Raw genomic sequence first — 24,064 nt, 5'->3', positions numbered from 1 at the left:
CAGAAACACAAATTTCTGACCTGCATAGTCTTGCAAGGTGGGTATCATTAACTTCATCTTGCAGATGACAAAACTGAGGCTCAGAGAGTGCCCTGAAAGCTAGTCTGGGATGTGCTGGCATTGGAACCCAGGTCTGGTGGATGCACAGCTTAGGGCCCCTTGCACGAGCCCAGCCTGTTTCCCTGGCTTCAGGCAAGCAGAGCAGCCCATGGGACTCTCTTGATGCCTGGGTGGTACAACCACAAGGATTTCTGAGCTTTCTGCTAAAACAAGAAAGCTCTCCACAGGACCAAGCAGTCACTCTGAGCTATGGGACTGCGAGCGACTTCTGTTTTGTTTTGTTTTTATACTTGCCCATAATTCCCAAGGGTTTTACGATCAGCTAATGTTATTTTTCTATTTGAAAAGGAGAGTTATCGTTTAAACGTCTCACTTTAGCACCGCAGCCTGTGGGTGGTGGTGGAGAAGCCGGAGCCTGGGCCTCTGGAGACAGACAGGTGGTTTGAACCCTTCCTGTGGTTGTTGGGAACATAAGACAAGACTGTGAAAGTAAAAGCCCTTTGTAACCAGAACGCTGCAGGCGGAAGGAGGGCCCTGCTTCGCTGCTGACTCTTAGTTTGGCTGATGGTGGGGCTGTGGGGGAGGCCCCGGGAAGTTTCCTGAACTTTGGTTTCTGTTCAAGGTGGCCAGTTAAAAGAAAACAAGCTACGAGTTGCTGAGGCTGACAGGTGGTTCCTGATGGAGCCAGAGGCGGTGCCAGGACCTCCATCTTTCTTCCTCAGCAGCTGTGTGGCCTTGGGCAAGTCTCGGACTCCTCCAAGTCTCACATTTGTGTGTGTGTGTGTGAGAGGAAGATTGGCCCTCAGCTAATATCTGTTGCCACTCTTCCTCTCTTTTTTTTGACTTGAGGAAGATTGTCACTGAGCTAACATCTGTGCCAATCTTCCTCTGTTTTATCTGGGACCCTGCCACTGTGGCTTGACCAAATGGTGCTAGGTCCACACCCGGGATCTGAACCTGCGAACCCCAGGCTACTAAAGCGAACTCAACCACTATGCCACTGGGCCGGCCCCTTGCTTTTATTTTATTTTTTTTCAAGACTTTATTTTTTTCAATCCTCGCTTTTCTGAAGAAAGTGGAGATAATGACACCTACCTTTGAGATTATTGTAGGGATAAATAACATGATTCCTTAGAACAGGGCTTCTGCATCGTCTCTGCACCGCAGACCTGTTGGACAGCCTGGAGAAGCCCACAAACGCCTTCTCAGAATCCTGATTTTAAAATAAAATACACAGGATTACAACAGAATCCAATTCTCTTGAACTTCAGCTGGGCTTTTTTTTTTTTTTTTTATCAACGCACTAAAAAAACAAGATCTGGCAGTGAGTCTGCTCTAACTACTGTGATTTCGAAGTTGTGATGAGTAGGAAGGAGATTTTGTTTCGTCTTCAGTAGCTGAGATGTGATGGGGAAAGAGCTGTGATTTCTTGTGCTGACGCTGCTGCGGTGTCTTGCCGACATTCATAATGGAAGGGAATGCTAAATATCAGGTAGAGGTTAGTGAAGAAAAGTTGTGTTTGCCCATCCAAGTTCACGGATCCCTGAATTCTCTCTGTGGGCCCAAGTTCAAAACTCCTGCCAGAGAAGGCGCTTGACACCTAGTGGGTGATCTCCCGAAATGAGACCCCTCCCTGACCTCCTTGGAGCAGAGGGTCCTCGGATGGACAGACAGGGTGCATAAGGACTGTGGGGAAGGGATAAATGCAGACCTGGAAAGCTGACTAGTGAGGTTGGGGATGGCGAAATTAAACCTTTCCTGCTCTCTCTGAGCAAACCTTCAAGGGCCTGGTGAGTCAGGAGAAGTGCCAGGCGTGGAGATGACATAACCTCAGGTGGTGTTCATGTGTGTGGCATGTCTGCAGTCTGCAATGACTCCTGCTCCTTCTAGAAACCTGGGGCAGTGAGTGCTAGGGGGCCTGAGTGTGGGCCTAGGCTGAAGGCAGCCTGTGGGGATGGACGAGGAGCACCACTGGGTTGAGAGGTGCTTGTGTGGGCTCCAGAGCCCAACTGCCAGGGTTCAAATCCCAGCTTTGTCACTTACTAACTAACTGTGTAACCCTGGCAGTTTACTTTACCTGCTTGTGCCTTGGTTTTCTCATCTGTAAAATGGAGATGATGATAATACTTTCTTAGGGGGTATTGTGAGGATTAGGTATTATATTTAAAGCTCTTAGAACAATATCTGGTAGGGAAAAGTGCTTAATAAATGATGAGTGAAGTCAGCATCTTCCCTGTTATTCTAGGATTCATGAGACTCTGCTTACTAAGAATAGGTTCCTGAGCACTGTTTCTCTGTATGGCTCAGAGATGAATCAGATGCAGCTTCTGCCTTCAAGGAGGTCGTAGTTTAGGGAGAGGATGGGGACATAAACACACAATTTCAGTTAACTAGGATGAGTGCAATGGTCATGGTGAGCTTGGGGTGCTGTGCTAGTGTGGGGGTCAGGGAAGGAAGGCTTCCTGGTGGAGGAGCCACCTCAGCCGAGCTTTAAAGAAGCACCGGGCGTTAGCCAGAGTGGGAAGGAAGCAGTGGGTGTGCAGGTTGTTCCAGACAGAGCAGGCAGCTTGAATGGGAAGCCGGATGGTCCACCGTTGCTAGAGGGGAGGCCAGGCCCACCCTGTGGTGCTGTGTGCCTGGGAAGAGCAGCTTGGCCGTTGTCCTCCTGGTAGTGGGTGTCGTGGAACGTTTTGTTTGTTTTTTAACTTTTTATTCACAGGAAATTGCAAAAATAGTACAAAGAGATCCCTTCACCCAGCTTCCCCTGATGGTGATATCTTATGTAGCTGAGGTACGTTATCAAAACCAGAAGACTGGCACTGGTGCCTTGCTGCACTGCAGAGCTGAATCACTTTGCGCCTTTCTTTAAACCCGCATTCATGGGCATGTGCGCACACACGCACCTGGCAGGGTTTTGAGCAGGGGAGTGACGTTGACATATATGTCAGACAGATATCCTGACCCCCAGATGACAACAAATTGGCGGGGCTTGGTGGAGGCTGTGGACAAGAGATGATGAGGGCCTGTGAGATAGCCGTGGTTGCGGAGATGATGAGAGGAGCCATAGTGTGGAGAAGGGTTTCTGAAGGAAAGGTGGAAGGAATTGGAGATTAAGAACAGGATGATGGTTGGAGCTGTGACTTGAGCTGGGACTAATGGAGGAGGAGCAGGATTAGGGGAGATGCTGCTGAGTTAAATGTGGAATGTGTTATGTTGGAGGAGTACCCAGCCCAGCTGGGATGGGCACCAGGGAGGACTTCTGGACATGGAGGCATCTGAGCTGGGTCTTAAAGGGTGAGCAGGAGTTAGCCAGCTGTGTGTGTCGGGGGGCATTCCAGGTGGAGGGCCCAGGATTAGGAAGGTCATGGAGGTCATAAGCAGCCTGGGTGTTGGACGTTGGGCAGGTAGCACTGCCTGGAAGGTGAGAGATAAGAATCTGAAATGTTGGGGAGGGGGTGAGCCTGGAGGGAGGAACAGATTGGTGAGTCATTGACATGACTCATGAGATCATGAAACGCAAGAGCTCGTGTGGCGCAAGCATGTGGAGTGAGGAGAGCAGGAGCACTGTCCCTAAATGGAGGCTCAGGGGCATCGCACTTGAGACCTGGGCAGAGGAAGAGGAGCCCCTAATGGACAGAGCGGGAACCATCAGAGGGGTGTGAGGAGGACCTGGCAGATGCAGCTGAGAGTCCTGGAAAAGGCCAGTGAAAAACTGTCCCTCTGCTGGACTCAGCACCTAGGAGGTCCCTGGGATGGGGAGGACCCTTGGCTCCTTCAGTGGAGTGGAAGTGGGCTTGCCATGAGTTGGGGAGTGGAGTGGGAAGTGAGGATGTAGAGACAGTGTAGACAACTCATTCCCAAAATGTGACCAAGAAGGGGAAGCAAAGTTGTGCATTAGCCAAAAGGGATTTGGGATCGGGGAGGGAATTATTTTGGGGCTGAGGGAGACTTGAGCGTGATGACTGATCGAGGGGTCTCGGAGCTGGGTCTGATTGCTTAATGGGCAACAGTAAGGGTGATGGTGATGTGTGTGGGCCCTGGGGCCAGGCTGCTGGGGTTTGAATCCCAGCTCCACCATGTACCAGCTGTGTGAGCTTGGGGACGTCACTTAACTTCTCTGTGCCTCTGTTTTCTCCTCTGCAAAGTGAGAATGATAGCAGTCCCTATCTCATAGGGTTGTGCGAGCCTTAAGGAAGATATTATCTGTAAAGTGATCATGACAGCCCTTGGCACATGGTAACTACTCAGCAAATGTTCATACTAATACCTACTGTTAATTTCTCGGTTTTAGTTTTTCTTATTTATGTGTTCAGTGTTCATTCTTTCTTATCTATATAATGCCTGGATTGGATGAGTTGATAGACATTCATCCGTTTCTTTTACCACCATTTACTGAGCGCTTGCTCTGTGTCAAGCTCTGGGCCAGGCATTGAGATTTTGAAGAGGTTGCGACAGTCCCTGCCTGGTCTGAGCAAGGTCTGAGTCTCTCAAATCCTGTCATCTCCACACCTTTTCCAAAGTGGAAAAAAAAGTGTTTCCTTCATGGTTCTTAGGTCAATAGTTGGGTCTTTTTCTCAGGGAAAACAGCCCATGGACATTTTGGAGGCCTGAGCGCCAGGTTTAAAGCAGGCTGCTGGTCCCCACGTGGCCCCTGCCCTCCTGGGTTAGCCTCAAGTCATCATCTCATTTTTGTATCTCAGATTACAAAGTTAATACTTGCTCTCTGCAAAAAAACATCCAAACTGTGCTGAGGTGTGTAAAACAGAAAGGAAATGGCTGTGTTCTGTTGCCCCTTGCAGATTCCAGTCTCAGAGAGAACCAGTTAAATTGGAGAATATTCTTTCAAACCCCTTCTTTATATAAACACACATTGCATACAGATGTGATCATACAACACAAAATGTTCTGAAATCTGCTGCTTTTTGTCTTTCTCAACTATGTACAGAGGCATCTCCGGGACATGCATGGAGATTCAATAGCCGCATTGTATTTTCTGTGGTATGGGTATACTATAATTTAATTGATTGATCGATTAAATTTTTTTTAAGGTTTTATTTTTCCTTTTCCTCCCAAAGCCCCCCAGTACATAACTGTGTGTTTTTAGTTGTGGGTCCTTCTAGTTGTGGCATGTGGGATGCCACCTCAGCATGGCTTGATGAGTGGTGCCATGTCCCCGCCCAGGATTTGAACTGGTGAAACCCCGGGCTGTCAAAGCAGAGCATGTGAACTTAACCACTCAGCCATGGGGCCGGCCCCCGATTAAGTCTTTCAATCTGGTGGATATTAAGGTTGCTTCTAATTTTTACCTCTTACAAAAAATACATCCCAGTGTAAGTATAATTGAGTGCTTTTATAAGGATTTTGGTAGGTTAAATTCTTGGAAGTGAAATTTCTGGGTCAAAGGGAAAGGACATTTTATCATTTGGAAGGCTTTTGGTGGCAAGTCATAAAATTCCTACCTCAAAACAAGAGTTTTTTTGGGCTTTTTATTTTCTGAGGAAGATTAGACCTGACATCTGCTCCCAATCCTCCTCTTTTTGCTGAGGAAGACTGGCCCTGAGCTAACATCCATGCCTATCTTCCTCTGCTTTCTATGTGGGACACCTACCACAGCATGGCTTGCTGAGTGGTGCCGTGTCCACACCCGGGGTCTGAACCGGCGAAGCCGGGGCCGCCAAAGCAGAATGTGCACACTTAACCACTGTGCCACCCGGCGGTCCCAGGGAGTTTATTATTTGACATAGTAAGTGAGGCAGAGCAGTTCCAGGGTTGGCTAATTTATGGCTCAGACGTGTCATTAAGCACCTTTGGTCTTTCTCTGTTTCCACTCTGCCATCCCCAGTGTGTTCCTCTCCTTACTAAACTCTGGCAAACAGTAGCAGAAGAAGGGAACAGTTCTTCTGTCGGGATTTAAGTATGAAGGAAACCTTTCCCAGAAGCCCCTTGGCTGACATCCCCTCCTTTCTCATTGGCCAGGATCATGGCACATGCCCTTGCCTAAGCCAATCGCTGGCAAGGAAAAGGACCGTTATGATTGGCCTAGCCCAGAGCAGGTTCACCTGAGTGACAGAAAGGAACAGGTGGGGCTGTGCCAGGGAGGAAGAGGGAAGCCGGCTGCCTGGTAGGCAGCCCTGGCTCATTTGGTAGATGTTGTTACATTGCTTCACAGAGATGCTACTGTTCACACGCGCAGTGTATTTGCAGCGTTGGCGAGTGCCTGTTCCTTCGCGCTCCTCAACCAGGCTCTCCTCCACTTAGTCCTACAGGTGAAAAGTTGTGTCTTGTTCCGACGTATGATTCTTCTATCCTTGACTTTGAGTATCTTTTCTTAATGATTTATAGTTCCTGTGAATTTCCATTAGTGTTCGTTGCTCATCTTTTTAAGTAATTATAACGATTACAAAATAATAATCGTTAATATTAATTAAATGTTTATCATGAATCGTCTCATTGAACCTTCACAACAACCCTGTACGGTAGATATTAGTATCCCTGTCCTAAAGATGTTTTAAAGGTAGTGAAACACCGAGAAATTAAGCAGCTTAAATACAGTTAGTAAGGAGCAGAGCTTGGATTTGAACCGAGGTGTGCGCCTGGGTACGTCGTCGTATATTGTGCTGACACCGTGACGGAATCGTTTCCTGAAGCTTCCTTAATTCACAGCTGTATTTCTGGGGAAAGCCAATTTGAGGCAGGTCCAGCTTGAAATTCCTAAATTATCAGAACCTGGACCTGGAGTTGAGGGGTGGGGACTGCCCGGCTTGGCAGTGGGATCCTGGGCAGCTCTGGGCCTCGGTTTTTCTCTTGGACTTTTTCTTTAAAAAGAAGCGAGGTTTGTTCGGCCTACATGCTCTTTGCTCTTCTACCAAGTGCCCGATCTGAGCCATGCCTAGCGCTCTCACCCTCAAAGGAGCTCACCTCCTTCAGCTGCGAACTAACGATCTTTTAAATACTGTCTTAGTCTGCTCAGGCTGCTGTAACAAAATAACATAGACTGGGGGGCTTAAACAACGGAAATTTATTTTCTCACATTCTGGAGGTTAGAAGTCCAAGATCAAGGTGCTGGCTGATGCGGTTTCTGGTGAGAGCTCTCTTCTGGCCTGCAGGCGCTGCCTTCTTGCTGTCCTCACACGGCCTTTCCTTGGTGCTTGCAAGCATGCCCACGGGGAGAGAGCGAGCAAGCGCCGGTGTCTCTTCTAATAAAGACGGTCATCTGATCAGGTCAGCTCCTTATGACCTCATATAACCTTAATTACCTCCTTATAGGATCTCTTTCCAAATACAGTGACATTGGGGGTTAGGGGTTCAACATATGGTTTTGGGGGTACATAGTCAATCTATAGCATTCTGTCCCTGGTGCCCCCCCATTCATGTTCTTATCACATACATAATGCATTCACTCCATCCCAACAGTCCCAAAGGTCTCAACTCATTCCAGCATCAACTCTAAAATCTAAAGTCCAAAGTCTCATCTCAATCAATACGTGTGAGTGAGACTCCCGGTGTGATTCATCCCGAGGCAGAGTTCCTCTCCAGCTGTAAACCTGTGAAACCAAACAAGTTATGTGCTTCCAAAATACTGTGGTGGAACAGGCATAGGACCGACGTTCCCTTTCCAAAAGGCATTAGTCAGAAAGGAGAAAGAAGTGATGGGTCCCAAGCAAGTTCAAAACCCAGTGGGGCAAATTCCATTCGATTTTAAGGCTTGAGAATCATCTTTTGGGACTTGATGCTCTCCCTCCATGCCCACTGGGGTGGCAGCATCACCCCACAGCTCTGCCAGCAGTTTGCCTCCCAAGGTTCTGCCAGCGGTTTGCCCCCACAAGGCTCTGGGTGGCAGCAGCAGGGCCTGTTGAAAAGGAGGCAGTGGCCCCACCCTTTGAAACCAAGAAGGCAGCCCTGATGATCTCTGAGTCACCTTGGGGGTCATACTTCCGTTTTCTTGGAGGATAAAGCCTGTTTGCAGCCAAATAGCTCCATGGTTCTGTCCCGCAGATTCCGGAAGTCTGACAGCCTTCCTCCGTTCCACGGTCCAGCTTCCTCTGTCCCCTTTCGTTCAAACTGGCAGTGTTTCCGCTGGTATAATCCCATCTCTATTTCTGACTTGTGCTGAAGGCTGATTACACCCGTGATTCACACCCATACTCATCTCCTTATCAAACCGGTTGTTCAGCCTTGCCCTTAGTGTTCCCTTCAGAACACACTTTCTCATTTTTTTGCAATATGAATAGGCTGAGAATTTTCCAGTTCTTCGAGTTCTGGTTCCTTTTGTTTACCAATTCCTTCTTCAATTCATCTCTCTTCTCTTGCATTTTACTATAAGCAGTGAAGAGGACCCATGCCACAATTTCCGTACTTTGCTTAGAAATCACCTCTGCTAAATATCCAGTTTCATCACTCGAAAATTCTACCTTCCACAAAACACCAGAACACGATTCAGCCAAGTTCCTTGCTACTTTATAAGTATCACTTTCCCTCCAGTTCCCAGTAGTCTATTCCTCATTTTCTTTCTGAGCTTTCACCAGAATGGCCTTTAAAGTCCATATTTATACTAACAGTCCCTTGATGGCAATCTAGGGTTTTTCTAACACACACCTCAAAACTCCTTCAGCCTCTACCCATCATCCAGTTCTAAGGCCACTTCCATGTTTTTAGGTGTTTGTTATAGCAGCACCCCGCTTCTCGGTACCCAAATCTGAATTACTCTACTCAGGCGGGCAGAACAAAGTACCGGATCAGAGCCCTACCCTACGGCCTCATTTAACCTTAGTTGCTTTCCTAGAGGCCCCGTCTCCAAGTGCATTCACATGGGGGTTAGGGTTTCAACATATGAGTGTAGAGGGGGACACAAACATTCAGTCCATAACAACCACCTACAAAAATATTCTTCCCAGAGGAGGGAAATTGATAAGGAGGGAGGATGTGGGGCATTAGGTACCTGGGGTTTGGGGGGCTTTACTCACCTGGCCCCGTTGTTAATGAGGCTATCTGATGCCCGTCTCCCCAGGCCCCTGGAACCCAGGCTCCAGGATCACTGTGTAGTCTTGAATAAGTTTCCTAGCTTCTTGGAGCACTATTTTCCTGCCTAATAGAGTTGCAGTAAGATTTAAATAAATCTCATTTATTTAATGATGATTCATTTTCATGTAGGGCAAAGCCAGACACAGAGCTGCCGTTTTGTTCAAAACCTCCTGTGACTTCCTGTCTTACTTAGATTGGAAGCCACAGCGCTCACCCCACCTACAAGGCCTGATGTATAGTCTTCCCTGCTAATCTCTCTGACCTTCCTGTTCAGCACGCTTCCCACTGCCCACTCTGCTCCATCCACACTGGCCTCCTTGGTCTTCCTCAAATACACAAATCAGTCTCTACCTCAGGACCTTTGCACTCACTGTTCCTTCTGCCTGAACACTTTTCCTTAGGCATTCACAGGGCTCTCTGCTTTCTGTCCTTTAGACCTCTGCTCAAATCTCAAAGAGGCCATCCCTGAGTCTCCTGTATAATTGTAGCTCCTGGGGCTGGCCCCATGGCCGAGTGGTCAAGTTCGCACACTCTGCTTTGGTGACCCAGGGTTTTGCTGGTTCGGATCCTGGGCGCGGACATGGCACCACTTGTCAGGCCATGCTGAGGTGGCATTGTGCATGCCACAACTAGAAGGACCCACAACTAAAAATATACAACTATGTACTGGGGGGATTTGGGGAGAAAAAAGCAGGAAAAAAAAAAAGGAAGGTTGGCGACAGTTGTTAGCTCAGGTGCCAATCTTTAAAAGAAAAAAATCTAGCTCCATTATGTATTTGTTTATGTCCTCTTCCACTAGAACATATGCTCTAAAAGAGGAGAGACTTGGTCACCTTTGTTAATTGCTAGATCCCCAACAAGCCTAGAACATTAAGGTATTCCTTAAGTGCTCGTTGCACGGACGGGTGGGTGGATGGATGGGGTGGGTGCCTGGCTGTATTGAAACTCCTATTTCATGGTATTGTAACTGTGTCCCTGCAGTCTAGTTTCGCCACTAGACCATGGGCCCTTCGAGGGCAGGGATTTTGTTTCAGTTGTGGCTGAGTCCCCTGCACCCAGAGCAGGACTTGGCATAATGGAAGTGCCCAGTCATGTTTAAAGAATGAGTGAGTTGAGGGTGTGAACGTGGTTCCCCCTCTTCCTCCAGCTCACCCAGGGTTACTGTCCTGGTGGCTTCTGTGGTTGTGTCTTCCAGGCAGTGTGTCCCTCCGTCGCAGGCTGGCACTTAGCAGGTGCTCAGTAGTTTGCTTTCTGTGACAAGCATGGTGGGGCAAAGCCAGGTGTAGAGCCAGACCACGCAGCTCTTGGAGTGGTCGGTACCACTCCCGTCCTCAGGAGGGGCCGCTGGAGTTGCCAGTAGAAGACCCCTCAGTCGGGGGAGGTGCCCAGGAAATGTGGGTTTCCTTCCCCTGTGTCCCCATGACCCTCTGGCTTTTTCCTAGTTGTAGGCCAGGCCTACTGGCCGACCCGTTTGCAGCCCTGGAGGAGGGTTTCTCACCGTCATGGCTGTGCAGATTGTGGGGTGCCACAGGAAATTAAGGGGTACAGGCCAGGCTCCGTGCACAGTGCTTCTGGGCTGGCGTCCTGTCGGGAATGTCCCTCCTTTGCCAGTCTACCCGAGAAACTTGTCCTTCTCCTTCACACCCAGGCCAGGGACCACCTCCTGCAGAGCCTTCCCTGGCCACCCCGATGGATCCCCTCTCCTTCTTCTTGGTTCCCAGGCCCCTTGCACCCACAGTTAGCCTGCACCACAGCTGCTGGCTCCTGTCAGCCCACCATCTTTCTCTCCCTTTGGACCAGGAGTTCTTGGGGGGCAGGGCTGGGCCTGAGTGACCTATTCTGCATCTCCCTGCGCCCCCATGCCCAGCATTGTGCCTGGCACCAAGTAGGAAGGTCATAAATGTTAGCTGAGCTGAATTAAACCCTCTTTGTTCATGTCTGTCTTTGCCCTTGGCACAAGAGACTGACTCACCAGTGTGGTTGAGAGAGTCAGAAAATCTTGCTAAAGGAGGGGGCTGCATCCTGGACCCCAGTAAGACCTGGACCTCTGACTTGGTGTCGCTTCATATTACTATGAGTTTTAGCAATAGTTTATTATCACAGGGGTTGGGGTGGATGGGTGTGAAGGCCCAAGGCATCTGTACCTCCACTGGGCATCTCTTGTTCATGGCCGACCTCGCATATGGGGGCACTCTTTCGTTAAAGCCCCGCTGGTGCCCAGCCTCTCGGGGCAGCCCCAGCCAGCCTGGAAACGTTGTTGTGTGAGATGAAATCTATTTGCCAACTGTGGCCTGCAGCCTTTACACTCAATGGAATGACTCTAGAGTGGTCGATATGTAGACCATATTGGAAATTGGAATTGGAAATTGGAAGAAACAATATTTTTGTAGAGAAGACTTCCCCCAAATCACCCCACAGAGACATCTCCCCTCTCTGGGGCCCGAGCATTCGTGGAGCCCACGCACAGCTCAGGTGACTGTAAAGGTTGCCGAGTGGTTCTGCCTCGACTGTGCCTTTCACGGGGGAGAGCGGCAGTGTCTTTACTGACCTGGTCAGTAGTTCCAGCTGTGGCCCCCACTTGCTGGCTGCAGGCCTTGTGACCTCTTGGATCCTCACTGTCCCCATCTCTCAAATGCGGGTCCCAGCACGGCCCAGCCCCCAGGGTCATCAGTCGGGATCAGATAAACTGTGGGAGATGACAGTGATTACATAAACCATCACATGCAGCCTGCCAGAAGGCCTCCCCCTCGCTGACACCTGGGAGCCAACTCCTACTCAACCTTCAAGGCTCATTTCAAGTGTCGCCCCTTTGAGTAGCTTCCACTCTCTTTGTGCCTCCCCCACCTGTGTTTACCACAGAAGTCTGGTTTGGGATGGAGCCTCTGGGATATCTTTTCGTGTCTCTAACTAGGTGTGAGGCCTGGGTGGGGGTGGGCACCATGGCCTTCTCATCTGCATGTAATGGGCTTATGGCACATGTCGAATTGAATGCCCAGCATGGGAATTCTGATTTAATAGACACCATTTGTTAAGTGCCTGCTGTGTGCCCGGTCCTGCAGCGAGTGCCTCCTGTGTATTAAGCCTGTCCGAGGGCGCTATTTGTAATCTCCGTTGTACAGAGCAGGAAACTGGGCCTCAGGGAGGCAGAGTGACCTGCTCAGGGCTCCAAACCGTCTCCAGAGGCCATACGCACTGCCGCCCTACTGCTTTGGGTGTTGGGTGCTCAGAGAGGCGGGTTCCCACAGGGCCAGCTGAGGAGCCTTCGTCCGGCCTGGAGAGAGAATCTTTATTCCTCGGCAGTGATTCAGAGTTTTTGGGCGTGACCGCTTGGGATGGTTATGGCAGTGTTCGCTTCCGTTACGTCTGCTCAGACGTCAGGGCCGAGAGCGCTGACTGACACGTTGCCCTCTGACCGCTACGGTTTTGAGAGAACGACGGCCTGAGCAGAGCTCCGAGAGGGCACCAGGGCCGTGCTCCCGCGTGGCGTGAGCTGGTGTGGGGAGACTGTGATCAGCCGAAGGTAAAGAGAGTCGTCAGGCTCTAGGCAGGGGAGGACAGGGTCCAATTTGTGGGTTTGAAAGACCCCCTTGATGTCCTCAAGGAGGTGGGGGCCAGTGAGGAGGCTGGTCCACTGTCTGAGGGCAGGAAACACGCCAGGCAGTGGGAGGGACAGGGACTGGATTGTGACCCAGGTCGAATTGGCAGGGCTTGGTGGCCATGACCGTGGCCGTGCCCTGTGGTGCTAATCGTCCAGGCCTGTGGGGGCCTTCTCCCCTCCCACAGCTCCCTGCCAGCGCTGGGCCATACTGCACTGGGGATTGGCACACCCTCGTCTCCCACAAGACGAACTTCTATTCCAGGGCAAGGATGGGGTCCGACCCAACTGTGGCTCTCAGGCGACAGGATGACTGAGTGTATGGTGGAGCGACTCGGTGGAGGGGCTCGGCTTTGAAGGGGGGATAGCGTTTCATTCACAGGATGGAGAGGAGCGTGGCTGCACAGGTGGAGGGAACCAAAGGGCAAAGGCCAGGAGGCAGGAACTCCCAGCAGCCTATTCTGGCTGGAGGCTGGAGTAGGGTGGGCGTGAGGATGATGAGAGCTGTTTCACAGACAGGGAAACTGAGGACAGAGAGAGACCAATGAAGAGGTCTGCTTGGCAAGGCGGGGATAGCCCTGGGCCATCACTGCCTGCCTCACTGCAGGAGAAGGGGTCATAGCTGTCATGTCCACCCCAGGAAACTCTTGCAGAGGTTTTTGCAAGAGGGATGACGCATATTCCTGGGTTGTTGGACTGTTGCTCTGCACATGTCGTCTCCTGAACCCTTACGACAGTCAGTGTGGTAGGAGCTGCCATCAGCCCTGTTTTCCCCATGAGGAGACGAAGGCGCAAAGTCACACAGCAAATGCTGGCATTCACACCCAGGTCTGTCTGAGTGCAGAGCCCTGACCCCTGGCAGGGCAAGCATGTTGTGGACACTTGTCAATGACTGTGGCCCTGCCCGAGGTGAGGGTCTGGTGTCAAGAGCACTGTTCTGGGAGCCTGAAGACTTGGTGTGGCTTCACTTGCCCCCATCCCCCCGGAAGAACAAGTGGGAGGGGGGAGGTTCCGGTGAACTGAGCTCCTTGCTCCCATGCGCTTATCTCCTTGGAGCTGCACAACCACCTTGCTAGGGGGCTTGTCAGCCGACATGCTACACCGATGAGGAAAGGGAGACACAGAGGAGCAAAGTAGCCTGCCCCGGCCACAAGGCATCTCACAGCTCAGAGTGTGACAAAGGACATGGCTCCAACTTTGCTTGCCCACTCACAGGTTGGTGACCTTGGGAAAGAGACTTCACGTCTTCGTGCCTCACTTTCCTGATCTGTAAAATAGGGTCAGTGACCCTGCCCCACTGACCTTACAGGGTTGTTGTGAGGATAAGGTGCTTGAGCACAGATGGAAGTAAAGAATAAGAAAGTAAAGAATTTTTAGAAGGTATGAATTTTGTATACTTGCTCCCTCCCCAAAGTAGTTGGGTGTTTTTTACACCTTTTTACATCTAGGTGCCAGCGAGGCAGCGAGGATCCACTCCCTTTGTCCGTGTCCCAGCCCTCTGCGAAGCTGTGTAGGAGCCAAGTACAAGGTGGGAGGGCCAGTCCCACAGCCCCGGACTGATGCAGTCCCACCTTCCAGGCCTTGCCCACAGCCTTCTCGCAGTAATCATTGATAGGGAGGGAATGAGGGCCCCACTTTGGGGCAGAGACTAAAAGGGGCTCTTGAGTGGCCGGGACAGAAGCTGCTGGCTGCCAGCTGGGCGTTGGGAGCCCCAGGCTCAGTTCTGACCCAGGGGAATGCCCTGGGCTGCAACTGGGTGGGACAAGCTGACCTGCAACTCGCCTTGCAGTCCATCCATGGTGGCCTGGAGGGGAAGCCAGGTGGGCTGCTTGGATCTGGCTGTGAGCTCCTGACCCTGGGGGTCTTACCCAGGAGCTGCCAGACCCTTAATGATGCTGCCTGAGCCTCCCTTCTCCTTAAGCACTCCACAGTCAGTTTTCACTCCCTTCGTCTCTTGAGCAGGTACCCTGCACGTTTTCATTGCCATTCAGTTGCTGTGCACCTTCAGGCCAGTCCTTAGCCTGGCTGAGCCTCCGTCTTCCTCATCCGTCATATGAGGAATTCCCTCCACCTCCCTGGGTGGAGCTCCAGTGAGATGGTGCACATAGGGAGGGGCAACTGCGCGGAGGGGCAGCTGCAGGGCGTGAAAGGAGCAAGGCCTGGGTTCAAATCCTACCTCAGCTGCAGGCCAGCTTGTGACTGGGCTCTCTGAGCTTCAGTTTCCTCCTGGGTAAAACGGGGACAAAATGACACCTGCCTCATGGCACTGTCAGTAGGACTCAGTAAGATCCTTATACAAAGTGCCTGGGCCGGCAGGTGCCTGGTGCTGCATTGTAGCCATCATCATTGGCATCGTTTTGCATTTTCTGTATCTCTTCTCCCTGACCAAGTTTGATGGTAAAACAAGGATTTTTGCTTGAACTTGAGGGTGTCCATGCAGTATTGCAACCCAAGCCTTGTGTGGGAAAGGGCAGGGGGCCTCCATGCAACCCCTTGCCCATCAAGGGCACTGTACAAACTCGGAGTCCAGTGGGACATGGGCATGGAGGGCAGAGCACGTGGCACGGTTCCAACGGTCTTGTAGACCCTGAGACAGGTCACTGTCCTCAGTGACTCCCTTCTGCACCTATGAAATACGATGAGCGTGGGAGCGAGAGCACGTGATGGAGTGGGGTGTGGGGGGAGTGGAGAGCGACTGGCCCCTGCTGACTGACTGATGAACTGTATTCTCTCCCCCAGAGACTGATGGAGAGGCAGAGACGGAAGGCGGACATCGAGAAGGGGCTGCAGTTCATTCAGTGAGTGTGTGGTGGGGCCGTCTGGGCTGGGCTGAGTCCTCCGAAGGCAATGCCGAAGCACGAACGGGCTCCTCCAAAGGCAATGCCGAAGCGCGCACGGGCTCTTTGCAGCTCTCCCTTTTCTTGCTCACTGAGCCTTTGCTGTTCAGGCTCCCATGTGTGTTGGGGAGCGAGGAGGTAGGAAGGGCTCCACCATGGCAGGGGCCAAGGGGGTGGATCTCTGAACCCCACATGTGAGCTATGAATGCCATGTGCGTACACACCCCCTCACCTTGGTTACCCTTCCATTTTGCCCAGTGTACCATAACCCTCACCTGCCACAGATGCTCTTACACTCCCTGTTAATTCTCTGCTTGCCTGTGCACATCTTATAATAAACAGTAGTCCTTGCTTATTGAGCACAGCTTTCAGGCTCTGTACTGGGCCTTTCACACTTGTCATCTTTTTTTTTTTTTTTTTTTTTTGAGGAAGATTAGCCCTGAGCTAACTACTGCCAGTCTTCCTCTTTTTGCTAAGGAATACTGGCCCTGAGCTAACATCCGTGCCCATCTTCCTCTACTTTATATGTGGGACACCTACCACAGCATGGCATGCCAAGCGGTGCCATGTCCGCACCCAGCATCCGAACCAGTGAACCCCGGGCCGCCAAGAAGCGGAATGTGTGCACTTAACTGCTGTGCCACTGGGCCGGCCCACTTGTCATCTTTTTAATCTTCACAACAGCCCAGTAAAGTGGGTGGTCTTATCTGCATTTTGCAGAGGAGAAAACTGAGGTTCAGAGAGGTTAAGAAACTTGTTTAAGGTCACAGCTGTTAAGTGACGGGATTGTATCCCAGATCTGGCTGACTCCAGAACCCACTTTTCTTTCCATTATGTGCCCTGTCCCCCATACCCACATGCATGTTTGTTTTTTCATTTTTTTCTTTGCACACAAAATATTTTTACTGACTTTTTTGTCTCTCTTAAATAGATCCTCAGAGGCATATTTATTATGACGCTAATGAACTGCAAGCTTTGGGGCCCCTCTCTTGCACAGTCTCTTCCGAAGCCCTGGAAGGCTCCCTAGCAATTCTGTGTTTCTAATTTTGTGCTCTTTTTCTTAAATAGGATTCCCCACAAAACTGGGATTTGCATCTACATACCCTCATATGCTCTCCAGTTTTGGTCTCACATAGACCTATAAAACACGACCTGCCATCTTACCACATTATTGCCACAAACTGGGTCCTTTTTCACACAGACACACGATATCGCATTGCTCTCATGGAGCTCTAGGTTATATGGTCACAGCACACTCTCTCCTTCCTCAACTTGGAATGTGATCCTTTTCCCGTCTCGGGCCTGGCCATCAGAGCTGTGGCCCACCCCACACTCTTGGCTGGGGGCCAGTCTTCTTCCATTTGGGGGACGGGTTTGATTTGGGGGAAGTGCTCAAATTTTATTCAGAGGCAGTCTGGTGAACAAGGTGAACCTGGAGAATACTGTCTTTCATAAGATTTCTGCCTTTAAATTAAGTCACTGAGGGCCGGCCCTCTGGCCAAGTGGTTAAGTTTGTGTACTCTTGCTTCGGCTGCCCAGGGTTTCCCCAGTTCAGATCCTGGGCGCGGACCTAGCACTGGTCATCAGGCCACGGTGAGGTGGTGTCCCACACAGCAGAGCCAGAAGGACCTACAACTAGAATATACAACTATGTACTGGGGGGCTTTGGGGAGAAGAAGAAAAAGAAGAAGAAGATTGGCAACAGATGTTAGCTCAGGTGCCAATCTTTAAAAAAAAAAATTAAGTCCCTGATTTCTGTGGAGCTGGACCTCTGAGCCCTGCAGACCTGATCCCCGTTCTGATTCTGCCACTTCCTGGGTGGTGTCCGTAGCTGTGAAATGGAGATAATGCCACTCTGTTGTGAGGGTTAAGCAGGCCAGGGCATTGCCTGGGGTAAATGTCTGCTCTGTGTCCCCCCTTCCCCTTTCCAAAGAGGAGTTCTGAAGTTTAGCGATAGGACAGCCTCCTGGGAACCTCCAGCACCCTCCGTCTGTTGGCCTCCTAAGGGGCTGCTGTGCAGGGCAGCGCAGTAGGACCTGCTCCTTGCAGAACTGCTGTTTCCTCGCATACGTACCTCATGTGCTTAGCAAACAGTTAATAGACACCTCTGGGCACAGAGCGTTTTAGGAGCCAGGAAGTGATTCAGACAGGTGGGTTGGTGCTGGCTTGTGAAGGGCCTTAAACACCAGGATGAGGTGACCCTTAGGACAGAGTATGACCTATTGAAGATGAAGCTGATGCTGGAAAGGGAGAGGCTGGAGGATAGCGATGGGGCCTGGGCTGGGGCAGTTGGGGGAGGGAGGGATGGGCCCTGGTCTCTGACAGTGGAGAGGCAAGTGAGAGGGTGGGATGGCGAGCACTGCTGTCACAGTCAGGGACCCCTCCTCCCCACACCCAGGGCATCTCCAACGTCTCATCTCTTCTCACTTACTCACTTGGGCTGCTCCTTCTTGCCCAGGTGTTGGCGGAGGCTCTGCACAACAGAAAAAGCCCCAGCCCTGCACTCTGGCCCTGGCTCTGATGCTGACCTGCTGTGTGACCCTGGGCAAGTCACTGCCCCTCTCTGAGTGTCTCTTTTCCCCTTTCTGACATGAGGGACCAGGAGATGAACCCCACCTTCCTTTCCAGCTCAGCCATTCAGCCTCAGTTCTCCTGGGCTGACACTTTCTTCCATACTGAGCTGGCGGTTTTTTGGTCACAGGGGAGGAGAGGGTGCCCAGGACCCCACCTAATTTCTTGAGTGTGGCATGAGGGGTTGACAGGCTCTGAGTGTACCTGCTATTGCCTGGGGTCATGTGTGTTTTACAGGAGGGGTCAGGAGAATGGCAGAGACTCCCAAACCAAGGGGACCCCAGGTGGACTTTGGTGCTGCCTGTGGGCCTGCAGTTGCAGGTTTGGTTTGGTGGTGTGTGGTTATTCCCAGGGGACTGGTTTCTTAGGCACAGGACAGCTGGCTGGGGCTGAAGCTGGTCTGCTCTTTCTCAGCATCTGCACCTGGGGAGGCCTAGCTGCCAGGCCCTGAGGCAAATGCAAAGCCTTCCTCCACCCCTTCCATCAGAAATGGAAGGCCAGCATGGTGTCGATTTAGGGGGAAAACGCTCCTGTCCCCTCACCCCAATCCACAAGGCGACGTCTGAAGTCTGAGCTGGAGGAGCCCACTCCTGGTGTGATCTCTGGCCTGTGGCTCTGGTTCCTAGGGCCTCCCTGAGGCTGGGACCCCGGGCTCACCAGACCTTGTATCCCTCTCCTTTTCCTGCTAGGTCGACACTACCCCTGAAGCAAGAAGAATATGAGGTGAGTGTCAGCTGCTGGGCTGGAGGGAGGCGAAGGAGAGGGGTGTCCAGAGAAGGGGATGTAGGGGCTGGGTGCCAGGACTGGGGCTGGAGAAGGCCCCCTAAGCCCCCTCTGCCTCCTGCCCCCTGGCAGGCCTTTCTGCTCAAGCTGGTGCAGAACCTGTTCGCTGAAGGCAATGACCTATTCCGGGAGAAGGACTACAAGCAGGCCCTGGTGCAATACATGGAGGGGCTGAATGTGGCTGACTACGCTGCCTCTGACCAGGTGGCTCTGCCCCAGGAGCTGCTGTGCAAGCTGCATGTCAACAGGGCCGCCTGCTACTTCACCATGGTGAGCCTGGTGTCCTCCCTTCCTCTTCTCCGCCCCCGCCCTGATCACCGCTTCCCCCAGCTGCCCAGCCAAGCCAGGCCCATGCCCCGTGAGCCTCTGCAGGGCCGGCTCCTCCACCTCCTCCTGTCTGAATCTCACCATCCACTCCCATGGCTCTCAACCCCAGCTGCACAACAGACTCACCTGGAGAGTTTTCAAAGCAATAATATGTAATAAAAAAATTTTTTAGTGATACTGGTGCCTAAGCCTTACCCCAGAAGAATAAGTCAGAATCTGGGTGTGGCGAGGCGTTGGCAGGAGTCTGTGGACAGTCAGGGCTGAGAACCGCTACCTTCGTCATCAACCGCCTCTTTCTGCAAACCTCTGCCGTCTCCTGGGCTCCTCTCCTCCCATCACATCCTCAGCTGCCTGCTTCTTCCTGCAGACTTCCAACCTCCTCCTTTTCTCCTCCTTAACGCTTCAGCCTCCTCCTCTTCCCTGTCCTGCTTGCTCACTGACTCAGTCATTCACCAGATCCTGTGGGAGGCCCTGCTGTGGACTCTGCAGAGGCTCCAGTAAGACCTCTGCAATCCAGAGTGGACTGTTCTGGATAAACAAGTCTACCAGATGCCCATTCACACTGCTCTGTACCCTGAGCTGCCTTCATGGTCTCACTTCTTCTCAGAGGTGCCTGTATGCTCTGAGTCCATGATATTCTGAACCAAAGGCAGATATGGAAGTAGACGTGTCTGAGTGAGTGGGCTCATCACTGTAGAATTTGAAGGCCCCTCCCCTCCAGTGGCTGCCAGTGTCTGTTAGCAGCCCCTTCAGCTGGACACATGGATGCCCTTGACCAGAGTCTCAACCCCAGAGCTCTTTCCTGGAGCTTGCTAGCTGCCTCCCTGACCCCGGTCCTCCAGCATCCTCCATCCCTGCAGGGAAGGGAGGTGGGGGCAGGAGGCCTGGGGGAGGGAGGGTAACAGGATTTGACCGACGAGCCACCTGCTCCTCCCTGGCAGGGCCTGTATGAGAAGGCACTGGAGGACAGTGAGAAGGCACTGGGCCTGGATGGCGAGAACATCCGGGCGCTGTTCCGCAAGGCACGAGCCCTCAACGAGCTGGGACGCCACAAGGAGGCCTACGAGTGCAGCAGCCGGTGCTCCCTCGCCCTGCCCCATGTGAGTGCGGCTCTGCGTCTGCGTGAGGGGCCGGCCTCTGAGTCCAGGCTCCAAGCCCTCTGAGCTGGCCCTCATTGGGCCAAAGTACCACGTCTTTCTGAGCCTCAGTGTGCTCCTCTGTGAGATGGAGTGGCACGTGCTGATGTCAACACTGAGCTCGGAGTGTGTGCCAGGCCTTGCTGAAAGTACGCCGTGTGTATTAACTCACTTAACCCTCGGAACAGCCCTTTGAGGTCGATCCTATGATTATCCCTGTTTTACAGATGAGGAGCTGGAGGCACAGAGGGAAGGGAACTTACCGAAGAGCACAGCCAGGGGGTGGCACACCTAACATTCGAACCCAGGCAGTCTGATTCTGGAGTCGGCACTCTGAGAGTGCGGCTGGAGTGAGGACTAAAAGGGGTGCCAAGTGTGCCGGTCTTGATGGTCAAGGTGTCACTAGGTGGGGAAGAGACAATGGGAAATGACCCAGGGAGAGCCTTGCTTGTCCCAGCCCACACATGGCTGGGCACATGCCCCCTCCACATTTATTCATCTACTTAACAAGTATTTGGTGCCAGATCTGTGCCTTTCAGGGACCCACAGTGCACTAGGAGACAAATGGAAACAGCCCTGGGGTCTAGGCCTGGCTCTGCCACTGACCCCGCATGACCTTGGACAAAGCACTTCTCCTCTCTGCACATCAGCCCCATGTCTATAAAGTGCCCCTCCTAACTTCATCCCTGAAATAGCAGGTGTGAGAGGGCTCAGAGAAGAGTAGATTCTGCCCAGGCAGGGCAGAGAGGGCTCAGAAGTGATCAGGAGCCTAAAGGGCTCCCTGGAGGAGGCAGGGCTTGAGTGGGGCTGGAGGAAGCAAGAAGGATTTGGCTGGGCAGAGCAGAGGGAAGGCTGTGTGGACAGTGGTCAAGGCTGTTGTCATTGGAGAGCTGGCCTGGGTTCGGGTTCCACTTGGGTTTGCCACCTACTAGCTGTGTGACCTTGTACATACGGCTTAGCCTCTCTGAGCCTTGGTTTGCACCCCTGTAAAGTGGGGGGGATAACATGCCATGCCTCATAGGGCTGTGCTGAGACTGACAGAAAATCATACGAGGCAGTCGGCACAATGGCCAGACACAGTAAGTGTTCAGGAAACATTCACTGTTGTTATACTTTTTGTTTATTATTATTGTCCAATTCAGTTTAGTTCACAATTGAGAGTCTTTCTTATGACAGTACTCTCCGATCCATACGGTGTTTTCCAGCATTCACAGCAGGTCCACATCTGAGACTCATGGCTACCCACTCACGGGAGGCAGGGCAGCTTACACCCACAGCACGGGGAGAGAAAGCCAGGCCCAGCGAGGGTGGTAACTCTCTGGAGGAAAGCACCAAACAAGGACTTCTGACCGAGTGGGGGAATTCCCCATTTTCCAGTCTTTGTGGGCAAATACTGACCGAGCCCTGCTCCATATGGGATACTGAGACCATAGATGACTCAGACTCCGGCCCGGGCTGCTGGAGCTCGTCAGTGAGGTGGGGAGGTGGACAAATGTGCAGGATGTCACAGCATCCCTGCTGCCCCTTTGGGGCCCAGACCACAGTCACTATTTCTTTGTTCACTGATTAGTCTCCCCCACCGGACTAGAGCCTCCTGAGGCCTGGCCCCCATCTGCCCTGTGACTGTGATGTCCCTGGTCCCTAGCTCGTGCCTGGCCCCTAGCACATGTGCAGTAATACAAGCTTGGAGGGAGGGAGGAATGCTGGGTGCTGTTACTGAGCACTAACCAGAGCCAGGCATGTTCTAAACTTCACACATCCTCGCTCCTTTGGGCACGCGCATGGTCCACAGGCCCTCACTTGCAAAGAGTTCCAAGACACTGTTTGGTGAAAGAAGCAAATTGTAGAACGGTGAGTATAATATGACCCCACTCAGGTAAAAAAACAAAGAAAATCCCACAAAGCAAAACTAAGCATCCTTTAAAATAGGTCCCTATACATGTATGTAAATTTCTAGAAAAGCTCTGTGGGGAAACGCATCAGACCTACAAGGCGTGTTCCCTCTGGGGAGGAGCCTTGGGTGAGGGTGGGCGCGATCCAGGGAGCACTTGCTGTCTCTGTAACGTTTAGTCTCTACATGACTCTCTTACTTGCTGAATTATGGGAATACACAGATAATATTAAAATAAAAACGAAAATTACTCCTTTCCCCTCCCCACAAGAGGAGGGGGAGAGGAAAAATAGAAGCATGGGTACCTGGCCCCACTTCCACCTTGCACTAACTGTGTGACTTGGGCAGCCGGTGTTCCCTCCTGGGCCCTGCTTCCTGGGGACAGCAGCCCCCTTGGAAGGCTGCACGAGATGTCGGGAGCGCAGCTTTGTGCCCGAGGGCGGACTAACCAGCTCCACCCCGTGTCTTGCCTTCCCAGGATGAAAGTGTAACTCAGCTTGGTCAGGAGCTGGCTCAGAAGCTTGGGCTGCGAGTTCGGAAGGCATATAAGAGGCCCCAAGTAGGTGGGCTCTGGGCACTGCGGGGTGGGCTGGGGTGGAGATGGGGAGATCTGAAGGGGCGGGGGGAACCAGGTGCCTTTGGGAGAAGTGGGTGAGGTTGGCCAGGGCCAGGCCAGGACAGAGGGCAGTGATGACAGGTGATCTTCCTCCCTGTTGGCTGAAAGCCCTGGAACGGCTTCCAGAACCTTTTGGAAAAGGAAAGAACAGCCAAAGCTTCCAGTTTACCTTAGACACCAGCTGTTAAATCCTGCTCCCTCCCCTGCCGACTTCAACATCCTGGAGATGGCCTGAGTTGACACTGGTGTCCTTCAGCCTTATGTTTTCAAATTACCCCTGTTTGGCACATATTTGAGATGTTGGTATCTGTTTGGCTTATTCAGATCAACATATATTTATTTGGCACCTACTGTGTGCCAGGAAGCCACATGTAAGAAAGGGTATGGCTCTAAAGTCTCTGCCGTGACCTTGAGCAAGTTAGTTCTTCTCTCTCCACTTTGGTTTCCACATGTGGAATATGAGGATAATTATGCCACCCCAGAGGGTCCATGGGAGGATCAAAATGAGAGGATGTTTGAGATGGCAGCTTGCACAGTGCCTGGCACACAGTAGGAGTGTGTGTGTGGAAGTCCTCTGCCTGGGTCACAGTTGCAGGAAGAGAACCCCCACATCTGACCCAGAAACAGAGCAGGTGATCCTGGCAGGCCTGGGGCAGGGAGCCTTGGAGGGCCCCGCAGACCCTAGCTGCCTGTGTCGGGGCCCCTCTGCTACTCTGGCTCATGAGACCTGGACCGTCTTTCCAGAATCTTCATTTCTTCCTTCCTCTCTCCAATCTCTGGCAGGAATTGGAAACCTTCTCTCTGCTCAGTAATGGCACTGCAGCTGGTGTGGCAGATCAGGTAGGATGGGGGCCAGGACCCAAGCCTCCCTCCCCACCCCCAGGACTCACCTATCTTGGTTCATCCATCCTGAGAGCTTTGGATCCACTCTGGAGAATAAGTGACCTCCAGCGGCGGGTCCAGGGGCATAAGACTGAAGGGTTGGGCTCAATCTGTCCTATCCCCACTGCTGTGAGCCAGTCACCTGCCCTGGGAAGGGGGGTGACTGTCAGCCTGGGCCTGGACCTGGGCCAGGCTCATGAGGACAGCTCAGGGACACAGCAGTTCCACCCCCTAAGAGGTGCCTCCTGTGACCGCAGGGGCAGAGTGTGGGGGACGGGCCATGGCTGCTGGTGGTGTCCCCCATCACTGCTGCAAGGTAAACTCTGTCAGCCAGGCCTCGTGGGT

At 52.2% G+C, this 24,064-nt stretch overlaps 1 protein-coding gene and 1 long non-coding RNA gene across 4 annotated transcripts in view; one reads left to right on the top strand and one right to left on the bottom strand.

Annotated features, from left to right (window-relative positions):
• Positions 1 to 24,064, top strand: part of ZC3H7B (zinc finger CCCH-type containing 7B) — a 53,970-nt gene that overhangs the window by 6,789 nt on the left and 23,117 nt on the right. For 2 of the 3 annotated variants that reach the window (XM_046646104.1, XM_046646106.1), the window contains exons 2-7: positions 15,416 to 15,474; positions 18,774 to 18,807; positions 18,940 to 19,137; positions 20,136 to 20,294; positions 22,700 to 22,780; positions 23,621 to 23,677. In XM_046646104.1, the coding sequence (XP_046502060.1) occupies positions 15,422 to 15,474; positions 18,774 to 18,807; positions 18,940 to 19,137; positions 20,136 to 20,294; positions 22,700 to 22,780; positions 23,621 to 23,677 (582 nt within the window). In that variant the 5' untranslated portion in view covers positions 15,416 to 15,421. Of the gene's footprint in view, positions 1 to 12,550; positions 12,602 to 15,415; positions 15,475 to 18,773; positions 18,808 to 18,939; positions 19,138 to 20,135; positions 20,295 to 22,699; positions 22,781 to 23,620; positions 23,678 to 24,064 lie in introns of those variants that run through there. The other variant, XM_046646105.1, reaches the window with a different exon arrangement.
• On the bottom strand, positions 21,433 to 23,878 carry LOC124230255 (uncharacterized). Its single transcript, XR_006886128.1, has 4 exons — positions 23,728 to 23,878; positions 23,007 to 23,114; positions 22,059 to 22,150; positions 21,433 to 21,648 (listed from the first exon to the last, which is right to left on the bottom strand). It is a non-coding gene; the product is annotated as an uncharacterized LOC124230255 (long non-coding RNA).

Source organism: Equus quagga, chromosome 19 (genome assembly GCF_021613505.1).
Source record: "Equus quagga isolate Etosha38 chromosome 19, UCLA_HA_Equagga_1.0, whole genome shotgun sequence".
Taxonomy (NCBI): domain Eukaryota; kingdom Metazoa; phylum Chordata; class Mammalia; order Perissodactyla; family Equidae; genus Equus; species Equus quagga.
The sequence above is the reverse complement of the archived record's forward strand: the minus strand, read 5'-3'. Positions and strand labels throughout refer to the sequence as shown.